Source organism: Mytilus galloprovincialis, chromosome 14 (assembly GCF_965363235.1).
Source record: "Mytilus galloprovincialis chromosome 14, xbMytGall1.hap1.1, whole genome shotgun sequence".
Taxonomy (NCBI): domain Eukaryota; kingdom Metazoa; phylum Mollusca; class Bivalvia; order Mytilida; family Mytilidae; genus Mytilus; species Mytilus galloprovincialis.
The window spans coordinates 22,874,539-22,887,262 of NC_134851.1; the positions used below are offsets into that span (position 1 = coordinate 22,874,539).

General features: G+C 33.3%; 1 protein-coding gene across 8 annotated transcripts in view; it reads left to right on the top strand.

Moving 5' to 3' along the window:
- Positions 1-12,724, top strand: part of LOC143059690 (uncharacterized) — an 89,393-nt gene that overhangs the window by 31,013 nt on the left and 45,656 nt on the right. For 7 of the 8 annotated variants that reach the window (XM_076233230.1, XM_076233234.1, XM_076233235.1 and 4 more), the window contains exons 8-10: positions 5,353-5,964; positions 6,848-7,273; positions 7,863-8,366. In XM_076233230.1, the coding sequence (XP_076089345.1) occupies positions 5,353-5,964; positions 6,848-7,273; positions 7,863-8,366 (1,542 nt within the window). The remainder of the gene's footprint in view (positions 1-5,352; positions 5,965-6,847; positions 7,274-7,862; positions 8,367-12,724) is intronic. The other variant, XM_076233237.1, reaches the window with a different exon arrangement.

The window sequence follows — 12,724 nt, forward strand, 5'->3', positions numbered from 1 at the left end:
TGTAATTTATCAAAACTTTGAATGCTTATTCATTGCTTTAGTTTTTAGAGAGAAAAAAATAACCCAACTGTTGTGTTCCTCCATACCATATGAAGGACAAAACACTACTATGCATTTATCTTGTCCTAATTATATTTCTGTTGTACCAAAGCGCATGCTTTTTATGTTTATAACTTCAAGCCAGAGATGCGAATGTACCAAGAAGGATAACTCTAACTATAAAAAAATAGTTTGCAAGTCTTTATTAACGATATCATCAGTCGATTCTTTATCGTTAGTTTGAACAGAGAAATGTTTATAATAAACGTTAGACGCATTCGTCTGCCATTAGTTTACCGCTAAATTGACAAAAAAAACCTTTCTGACTTGAACTTATTTTCTAATATACAAGATAGAACTGTTTCTTTAGTAACAAGTATTATCTACGTTGCTCACTTTGTGGTTTAGACACATGACATGCTAAAATCTTTTCTACGTTTGTTGTTTCTGTGTTTTAGTAAAATTAGTCTGTACTTTCGATTTAACAAAAGGTTGACTTTGGTCAGCGCACATGTGGTCAAGTGTTAAATCAGCATGGTCATGTCTCTCTTTTGATTTTTGTAGTCTATTAAGAGGTTATAGTTTGAGATGTTTCTACTACTTTAAAATGTATGCTTGTTTTCTTTCTACTATTTAATAAGTAAGTTTGGCAAAGGCATGTGCACTCTATATGTAGTATTTTATCTCGTAAAACAGTTGTATCTAGATGGAATCATAACTTATATAACCATATTCTAAAGTATGTTAGCTATTTATCAGAATAAGGTGTTAGTATTTAGAATGGCTGAAAATTTTAATGTCAAGATTACGTCGTATATTAAACATACTTTTCTTAAGTTTTCTCTAACACGTTCAAAGTCAAATTTATGTTATCATCGCAAGTATCAGTTTACTTTATAATTTAAGGTTGTTTGTTATATGTCGAAATCTGTAAATGATGCCCTTACATCACAATTATTAGAAAAAGGAAGAACCGTAAATTTGCGGTTTAAATAAATTTATTTGAAAAGTTATGTTATTCTCTCAAAATATAAGGTGTTCTATTTACATTTCATTGAAAGATTTAAAGAAAGGGAAAAACATCAATTGAAACAACTTGAAACTCTTTCCTGTGTAACATTGACCTGTCTGTGTGTATCTTCACGTCAGAATTAGTGTGCATGCTCCATATTCCCACAATTTGCATGCAGACTAAGAAACATATTATAATTCTGTAGATGAAGTTATCAATTATAATTTTGATTATTGTATATGTGGAACAATTTCAGACACCGTGTGAGAAAGTCTTTCAGTCGAATGTCTGTATATACACGCACATGCGTATCAGATAGCACACTTATCTACTTCCGATACATTGCTGTAACCATGGCAGGTTGCTAAGGAGGATTTCAATCAAAGGTTTTATTGTAGTCTTCAATGGATTTGTATTCGTTTTCTGGTGTTCAGATTTATTTTTGTATTTTATATTCCGCTTTTACGCTTTCCTTCATTTTTAAACAGTAATTCCAGAAAGTTCATGATTTTGTAGTATTAACGTTATCCCAAAACCAAAAATAAGCAAAATTTATTATGAGGTGGTAATTAACACTAAAGGGAGATAACTATGTAAAAATCAGCTAAATGTTTTATAACGTTGTATTGTTGAGGAAATATTAAGCTTCTCAATGATCCAAACTGGTGTTCTGTCAAACTGCTGTATAAAAAATGATTTTTTTTTCTGATAAAGTGATAAGTTAAAATTTTAGAAATTTTTATATTTTTGTCAGGGTCAAAGTAAACATTTTGTCAAAATTAATCGAGCCAAATTGATATAAGTCCATGTGTTGGGTACCACCTTAAATTATATTTCACATTGAAACGTCCTGCACATTCTTTCTGGTTTTATTGTTGTTTGGATTTGCAGTGTTTTATCCTTTTCAGCTTCTCATCCATGCTAGACAATTGCTTTCTTTTAACACCAAGGCAGATATTTAAACTTAATACTAACTATTTGATAGGCCTATACGTATATATTCTGCTACTTTGAGATGTTCATATTTTACAATGTGTATGAACATTTTCATGTATTATTTAGTTTCTAAAGTAAATTTAGAATACATTAGTGATTTACCTTCCGCAAAGGTTGTTTAAGAATTTTGTATATAACATTTTATTACATATGAATTCGATGTTCGGCTTAATGTTAATGCAAAAAAATGTTAAATAAGAAGGCTTCCAGAGTTTTCGAAATCTATTTTCCTGTTGATCCTAGAAGAAAATCCGCTAATTTTCACTATTATTTCGACTGCTAAATACCCCAATAGTGTGTCCACCACCTTTCGGTTACTCTGGCATAGGTTTCAGACATATATCAGTGTGTTTCCTGGACACCAAATACTGATGATGATATATATTTTCTGTCGAATTTAACGTCTTTTTAATATGTTTAAGTGGTAAAAAAAAGTGTTCGTGTTTTTAGGGAAACAACAGTTTGTAGTTCATAGAAATTATTTTAAGTTTGGGCATAGATGGATAAGCTGTTAACAACTATAAGATGAAATATTACAACAATGATAAGGAAATATTACCCATCAGAATTTCAGATTTCAAAGAATCTAAAAAGTAACATCAATATCACATTGTAGTATTTTAAAAGCATATGTTATGTCTAGCTTTAGTATAAATTTTATTTAGTTTATGTATATCCTACACAAATATAGTATGACTTACAATAGTATGTTATCATTCAGTTATCATTTGCCTAGAAAACATCGTATGATACTAGTAAAATCGTAAAATATACTTTCTCGAAGATGAATATATACTTTAATGTCTTTGTTAATATAACATGTGCAATAATTGCCATAATCACTTAACAGGTTTTTGCCTTCTCTTTATCTCCTTCCAGTATTCGAAGAACTTAATCTGAAATTGAATATTAAATATAACTATATGAAATGTCTGAATGTACGCTCAGTGAAGATTCTAAGCTACTTGTCTGATATTTCGTTAAAGTGCATTTGAAAATGTCTAAAATTGCTCTTGTGGTAAGACAACCTCATCTTAGTAAATTTTCGGTCAATTCTATATTATAGTGATATGCTAGCTAATCTACAAACTGGAAAATAACTGGACAGACATTTGTTGATGACGTATTTGAATATTTTTAAATATAACACTTTGATACTGTCTGAAATGTAACTGAATGACATAACCTATTATTAGACTATCATTTTAGAATATTGGTTTTCAATGCTCTTTAACTTCCTCATCGATTGTCCGTCAGCTGTTTTATTCCATCTTCACTAGCTAATAGTTACGATCCACTTCCGCTCTCTTCACCCTTCCGAAGAGAGCGGGAGTGGTGGATTGTAACCCTTGGCTAGCGAAGATGGTTTTATTCCAGCACGAATCTTGTGAAGCCGATACGTCCTTCTGACTATTAAAAAAACACCAAAGATGCCATGTGTACAATTGTTTATGCTTGACGTTTCGCTCGTAATAAGCTCATCAATGACGCTGGAATCAAAAGATTTAAAAGGCCAAATTAAATTGAGGACCAACAATTCCGTAAAAGCTTTGCCAAATACAGCAAAAATCATCTTTTCTGTGGTAGAAAATTCGTAGTATTTCAACATTTTAACTTTTAAGGAATGACTGTAATATTTTTTCTGTCTATGAAGAAATAACATAAAAAATTTGGTGCACACTGAATAACGCGCGTAGCGGGTTATTTAACTGTGTGCACAACATTTTTTATGTTATTTCGAATAGACAGAAAAAATATTACAGTCATTTCTTATAATTTAATTCTAAATTCTATTTTAAACCGTAGAAAACCACGAAAAACGTTGATGACGTCACGGTCACATGACTAAATTATGTCTATGGGCTGATAACAAAATAACGTCAGCCAATCAGAAGACGCGTTACATCCAAAATTAAAATTATTTAAAAAGAGGCTGAAGATACCACAATAACATTCAAACACATTAGTTGAAAATATTATCCTACAACATCGTGGCATCAACACAGTTAATTTATAAGTATCATAATAATCTTGGTATCTTTGATAAAGATCTTTAAACATATAGTTATTTATCCCTATTGATTGATACAGGTCAAATGGTCGTTTCAGATCAAAAGTCTATAAACATGACAACGAAAACTAAAGACACAATTTACAAGCCTTAGAAATTTGGGCTAAAATCCTTTCAAATGTTTCAAGTTAATGTATCCTTCATATATGTATAAGAAATTGATTCATTATGTGTAAACTTTCTACTACCGGCTACTGGTACTGAAATACAATAAGTAACTCATATCTGTTTTTAACGATTGCAAAACTCATTGTATCGTAATGCCACTCGGGACAGCAGACAAACATCTGCTGTTCATGATAGCAAAGACGATAATTTTGAATGGCAATCGAATACACTTTCCTATCTGCCGTAATGATAGCCGGTTAAAGAATGTAATGTATAATATTTCAAATCTATATAAGTATATCAGCCTTTGTTGTTTTCCCTTCTATCTATTTTTGACTCAAGACTTACCTCTTATTTTTATGCTCTGCTATTCTTAAGTTCTTCTTTTGCATGTGTTATATTAACTGTCCTGTAATGACAAAAGACAAGACTAGTGTATTATGGGAAAATTTATATCTGTGAAACCATTGGTCAGATTAGTTTTCCTACAATTCATATGTTTTGTCACGTCATAACGGATACATGAGATAGACCTTGCAAAGTTTATTTTTTATACATTCTAATTTTATTTAACTTCCACAAAGCATGTTTCCTTTTTGTTTGAACTCTTTTTTCTAATTTCATTGTATTGTGGTCATTAAATACAACAGCGATAATTAGTAGTGAGTTCTATTGTACCTGTTTCCAAAGGTGTCTTTTTAATTATGATTTTGTTTCTGTTTAAGGACGTACGTAGGAAACTGGTCTTTTGCCTGTTTTTGTATCGAGTACTGTTGTATTTTCTGATTTCATATGAATTGTAGTCCGTTGGTACCAATTTAATCTGTTCTCCATCATTTCTGCTGTTTTATAGGCATATTAAACAAACAATTATAATAGATGATCATGTCCTCTCAATCATACTTAAGATAAAATTCAACAAAAGAACAGTAAAAGACCTCAAATGTTTAAAAAAGTAAAATTACATTGCCGACTTGATGATTAATAACTTTTTTTTCTCTGTGGCTAAGTTCAAAGGGGATGAAATTGGTATCAACTTATACCCTATACCTTGTACCCAATGTGTACCTCATTCATGCATGACATGCCATTGAAGACTTTTATTTCATTTTTTCAATTCCAACAGACAACATTCGACACGAGATTTTCTCCATGGAAACGCAAACAAATGACATAGTTGATCATCCAAAATTTACTGTTACTCTAGAAAATGGCGCTCGTCTAGTTCAGGGAAAGATCGGAAATGCAGTTTCACTTAATGGATATGGACAGTTTGTTGATATCGGCTCCCACAATGATAAATGCTTAGCTAACCTTGAAAAGTGTAAGCACGGTCTTACAGTTTCTATGTGGCTGAAAGCCCGTCGCTTAGAAGATAATACATACTTTCTATCAACTCCATCATATTCACTCTTCTATCGTGATGGTCGCCTGCAAGGAAAATTTAATCGCGGAGGTAAGATATGGGAGGTATTTACACCTAACTTCAAACCGGATCATTGGCACAACGTTGATCTGAGTTGGACACCGGAAACTGGACTTCGTCTATATATAGACGGCAACTTGGAAGCAGTAACAAAACGATTCAGAGAGCAAATGCAAGGAGATCAGCCAGCATCCAATTCGGTAAAGATCGGGAGGTCTGACAGAGCTTCTACCACAGCTGCAGCAGACATTGACGAAGTACAGTTCTGGTATGGACCACGTGATCAAGTAATGGCTTCCGGTCAGTTGGGAGGTGTGTAAATTATTATAGTAAAAACATTATATTTTTTCATTGCTAAAACTTAAAATATGTATATGTAATTTGAAGTGATTTTAATGAAAAACGATCATTCCATTGGTCTATTTTGTTTACTTAAGGATATTCGCTAATGTGCATCAAAATAACAAGCGTTTTGAAAGACCGTTATAAATTGAAAGTTTATATGAATAAAAAAACTAAAAAAACAGAAAAAAAATCAGGGTCTTGTTCTCAAGTAGCCTTCAAAATATAGACAGGAACTGATTCTCTCTAGATTTTTCATAACATTGACATCATTTTTCTTTAAAAATCTATGAAAAATAACCAGGTATTTATAACATTTTCAAATATTGCTTTTTAAACTATATGTTATAAAAATAGAAACGAAAATTAAGGATTTGCAGGCAAAAAATTTTAATGGCACTACATTGACCAAACCATAGGATTTTGAATATCTGACAAAAATCAAAAACAAGAAAAATGAACATCCTTTAACCATAAGGTAATGGAATGTGTTAAGAATACTTGTAATACTATGCTCAGACGTCTGTCCATTCTTATATTTTCTCAAAAACCTAGTCGTATACATATTCAAATTTGACTGTCTATACAAATCATTAGTTGTTTATATTGAAACGGATGACTTTTTTATATTCTTGAAGTTAATAGGCATAGCAATATATAGCAATGGAAATGCATGGCACACGAATGAAAAAAAAGGACATGATTTATACTGGAGTTGATTTCACCATTGGACTTCAAAATTAAAACGATTCTTGTTTAACCTCTGTCTTGGTACAAATTTCATATGAAATAACATCAAACTTGTCCTTATTCGGGTTTCATTTCTTTAATTGTGATATTTTCTCTCATGCAGGATCCGTAAACCATCGACCAGTACTATTTGATCGAACTCCAAGACAATACGGCAATGGAACAGCAGCCATTGTGGGTCCATCTGGAACAATTTACCTCATCAACGGACCATCACGTGCCCAAGGTGATCAACATCCGGCCATCAGAGTCAATGGCAAATCACAGTACATCTATGTAGGTGATGATGTTATATGTACTGGTAACCTTGACAACTGTCCACAGGGATTCACACTGCGCATGGCAATGAAACCAGAAAACCTTCTGAATAATATGTACTTCCTGGATAGCTTCCCTTTGTCGATTTACTACAGAGACGGGAAGTTGTTTGCCACTGCCAGAACTCCCACTAAAGCATGGACAGTATCCACTCCTGGTATCAGACAAAACGAGTGGCAAGATATTGAAATTACCTGGCATCCACAAGCAGGTAATAATTTTTGGAGCATCATTCACCTTTGATGCCACATTTATGGCCATATTGTGTTCTGGTCTGTGTGTCCGTTCGTCTGTCCGTCCGTCCTTCTGTCCCGCTTCATGTTAAAGTTTTTGCTCAAGGTAGATTTTGTTGAAGTTGAATTCCAATCAACTTGAAACTTAGTACACATGTTCCCTGTGATATGATCTTTCTAATTTTAATGCCAAATTACAGTTTTGGCCACATTTTCACGGTCAACTGAACATAAAAAAAATGATAGTGCGAGTGGGGCATCTGTGTACGATGGACATATTCCTATTTTTCTTTATTCCATTGCACATCTATGAATCCTGTATGGTTGATGACATACAATCAACAACAAGAACGAAATACTAATAGAATGAAATCCAAAAGGATTTGGATAACATATTTTACAAACGGAATGAAACACAATATAAATCTAGAATGAAATACAATATAAATACAATGAAATACAATATATAAATGCCACAATTTCACACATGTTATAATTTTTCAACTGTGTTAATCTTTTGTTCAAATTTGTTTAAAAAACGCCAAAATTCAAGTAATTGACTTTCAGGTCTGACAATGACACTGAATGGGGCTGATGCTGCTCATCAGACGTTTGGTACACCCCAGGATGAGGTTCGTGATTGGAGCAGCAAACTGTACTTGGGGAGATCTTTATCGGATATGGTAAGGGAAAGATATGCTGATGCTGTTTTTGAACGTCTTGATATCTGGAATGCTAGAAAAGAGTATCTGGTAACTCACAAAATCATTCGCACAGTAATAAATGGTGGAGGACCCAGACCACCTGTTGTTGTACAGCCACAACCACCTGTTGTTATTCGACCACAACCACCCATTGTTATTCGGCCACAACCACCAGTTGTTATTCGGCCACAACCTCCAGTTGTTATTCGGCCACAACCACCTATTGTTATTCAGCCACAACCTTCACCACAACCTCCAGTGATTATAGATCGTGGTTCAATTAATGTTATTGGTGGGCCTAATGGATTTTACTTGGTAAATGGTTCTTTTGGAATTCTTCCTACACGACAGACGACACCAAGACCAGGTAAGTTTACGCATATGTGTAGGACTTCAATCTATGGTGAGTTCCAGATCGATGGCAAATTCCCAATCTGTGGTATATATGACATTATGCCATCCCAAATCTATGGTAAATATGACATGATGCCATGCCAAATTCATGGTAAATATGACGCTATGCCATGCCACATCTATGGTAAAGATGACGTTATGTCATCTCAAATCTATGGTAGATATGACGTTTTGGCATCTCAAATCTATGATTAATATGACGTTATGCCATTTCAGATATATGGTAAATATGACGTTATGCCATCCCAAATCTATGGAAAATTGTTTACAATCCTAATCTACAATGTATAACAAATTTTCGTTTCCTAATCTATGGCGGATTGCTAGTTTCCAAACCTATGGCAGATTTTCTGCAAATATTGTACCATTCTGTACATATCTGTCCAATGATTTTAAAGTTGACTCACAAAAGTAAAAAAATTCGAAGGTATCGAAAAAGCTGTTTTGAAGTAAAAGCCAGTAAAATAAAAATAAATAAGGAGTACAACTAAAAAGCATATCCATAACCATTTGTAAAATGAACATTGACTGAAGAAGTGTAATGATGTGCCCCAAAAGATTAAGCATCTCCTACTCTGTGATATGAGTTCTATATAGGTTACAACCAAATTTAAACATATAATATAATTCAACCACAATCAGTGAAATATGCGAGAGATGTCAGCGTATGCACTCTTGTGTTATATGGAAGTCTGTTTAGTTATTGTATCCATGTATATCCAATATTGGTAAAACCTAACGCCTGTTGAATAAAATATGATCCTGTTAGACGATACAGCCTCAAATGCTGCAAATTTTAATCCACTTTTCCGCTTTATATTATTCTCCTACAAAAATGAATAAAAGTATATTAATTGTATATCAGATGCACATGTGCAACTTATTAATACTCCACATAAGAAACATTAAACTTAGGAAAAGATCAATCGGGAAGACTTCCTTAACTTGCACTTAAAAAGAGGTTCAATATTCTCGAATGTATTTATAAGAGACCGGTAAACAAGGGAGACAATCAAAATTGGTTTTATCAAACTTGAAATGAACTGTTTTAGAACAAAACAGTCGTCATTTGAATTCTGGATCTGTTGAGGTCTCAATTAGTTACATCTTGGTGGAGATTCGTTGTTAAATCCCAGCTCCTTTGTTCTAACAGGGGTGATCTGAGCCGGATCACCCCTACCAGATCACCCCAGTTTGAGTTTCTTTGGTATGCATGCTTTCCTTTGTTCCGTAACATTTTGGAGGGAATGCCAAATCCACTATAAAACTTACAATTAATTATACGGAAAAGACTATCTATCAATATTCACGTAGAAAAAAATCCAATGCATATGCTGGGATTCGAACTCAAGACCTTTAGCATAATAAGCCACGACACTTTCCACCTCACTAGGACGACTGGATACGAACTAATAGTAATTTAACATGCTTAAATGAAGCAAGATATTTTTATAAGTGGGGCGAGTTGGCAGACCTGTATTCAGTGGAGATTAAACCCTTTTCGTTAATAAGGGAGTTGTTAGACTGATTGTTCAATTTGATTTTACACTTTTTTCAAATTTGGGGGAGTCGGTAAACAAGAGTGGGGCATTTTTTTTTTTTTAATAGTGTTGGCCGATTGGCCAGTGGGGCGAGTAAACATTATTTGATATCTACTCATCGTGTTCGGGGTCATTAAGGGTATACATCATATATTAATATATAAAGTATATTATAATGGTTGTGTGGCGTTCTAAACTAGATTTTATGAATTTTAAATGGTTTTTCGTCTTATCTAAAACAGCTGGGAGGTAAAATAGTTATCCCATTCGGACTTGGTGTGTCAGTGTTAGATCACCCTCTGGCCTCCGGTCATCGGGTTGATCTTACACTGACACACCGCGTCCTCGTGGGATAACTATTAATGATTGTCGATAGAAGACTGCATTGACAGACAAATATTCATTAAAAGTGTTCACGCGTTTCAGTTAAAACCTTAAATTGGCCGGACACCAAAAAATCTGGCGATAAAGAATTTTTATTTTCCATCACTGATATATCGTAGGTCACCCTGTATAACCCCGATACAGATGAAACCGGACGTTGACGCGTTCGAATCGAACACTCCGTGTAACACTGAGTTCAGACAGTAAGGAATTAATACTTTTAAGAAAATCCAATATCTATTCTTCGGATATTTTGCTCCAATATATTCTTTGCCATAATACTCATTAGTTACTAAAAGGTTTTTCAAATGTGTGACATTTTTATATACAAATATAAAAAAACGCACGACGATATCAATGATAAAACGTGCTTGGTATTTTTAAATATTCAAAACTTAATGTTTCTCGTACCTCATAGTTTTTAACACATACATTTTTGAATTTTTCATAGTATAAATTAACAAACTTATATGATCGTTTGTTTATGTTGTATCTAGAAACAAAAAAAAATACACGTTTTAAAGTGTCTTTATTTTTATGTTGTGTACGCTTCGTTGACACAATATTGTGTTTGTCAATGAATAATGCATGTATTAAATTATGCTTTGGTATGATTATAACCAATATGCATGTATGAAAATAATAATTTCCCACCATAACATGCAGACAGCAACCCATAATATCCGTTATATTGTCGAAACACTCTTGGATGAAATTTGTACATGTAAAAAAATCCTTATGTATACGAAAGTGTAAATTGGTAGGAATAGTTATCAAAGGTAGGAAAATACAATAACTCGACAGATGCAAATATGGCTAAGCATACAGATACACACGTCCGATTTCTAATTTGATAGCATTTTTGAAAGTTTTTACCATACAACATTTAATGTACGGTTAGGTGGTGGGTTGGGTGCCCACTAACATGTTTAATCCCGCTATATTCTGTATGTGCCTGTCCAAAGCCAGGAGCGTGTAATTCAGTGGTTATATATATTTTTTTGTTCACTGTTTTGTGCATAAATTCGGCCGGTAGTTTTCTCGTATGAATTGTTTTACATTTGTCATTTCGGTGTGTTTTATAGCTGACTATGCGGTATGGGCTTTGTTCATTGTTGAAGGCCGTACGGTGACCTATAGTTGTTCATTTTTGTTCCGTTTGGTCTCTTGCGAAGAGTTGTTTCAATACCACATTTTTTTTTATATAGACAGCAATCAAAAACAATCAATGGATTATAGGTTAAGCCTTTTGGCCTGAATCTCAGAGGCGGGTCCAAGGGGTCATAGATTACAATAGAGATACATTAAAGGGAAACTTCGCAAAAAAATCAAAAATTGATATTATGTCCATTCTGTATAAAAATGCTCAAATTTATAAATATTACAGTTTTATTCCGCTAGATAAGAGATCACCATCGATTTTAAATTTTGAGTATCAGTTCTCTGCGTTCCGCCATTTTGTTATCGTGTACGAATAAAAATCACGATATGTCTATAAACCACAAAGAAACAAAACTACAGTAACCGATGTAGTCGTAATTAGGTGTCGATATCTTGTCAATCGTACGGTTGTTTTATCTGACTAACTAACTTTAATAATACGGAAAATGTTCTTATTTTGTTTTTAATAACCATATAGTCATGGTCATGTTTATTTTTAAACTGTTGATATTGGAATTAGTTAAAAAGTCAAAGTCATAAATAAATGTTCCGTGAAAATTGTTTTCGAAAATCTAATTCGTTCATAATTCTTTAAAGTAATACACTTAATTAAAAAAAAATAGGATCTTCGCTCCACTGATCACCCGCATGGCTAAAGGTATTACTCCCAAAGGTATTGTGAGGGGTGTAAGGTGACACGTCCAGGTATTCAAGCGATTTCCTATATGGCTTGCAAGTTCATGCCGGCTCGTTCATGCATCGTTTCACTTCTGTAGGTGTTGATCAGTGTACACGGCCGATAACTTATAACTTTCCATTTTGAACTATCAGGTGCATGTGTAATATACATCTCTGTCTTGCGTGTCCGAAAGTGATATAATATACTAGTCATGTAAATGTAATATATACTCATTGTCAAAAGTGAAGGACAGATTGGAACATACCAGAAAGATTGATTTAAAAAAATGTACGCACTTGCCCACGATTCGTTTATACGACTGGATAGAAAGTTACGGAACTATAGCGCAATTTAAAATATATACATGTATACATTGAACATAAGAAAAAAACATAATTTTATATTTTGAATAAATAGGGGTAAAAGTTAAATAGACTAGTCCACGTATGCCAACAGTATGTAATCATCGAATGTCGATAGACTATTGTATACCAGAAGAAGAAGAGAACCAATTTGATTTAAATACAGGTCGATGTATAACTTTTG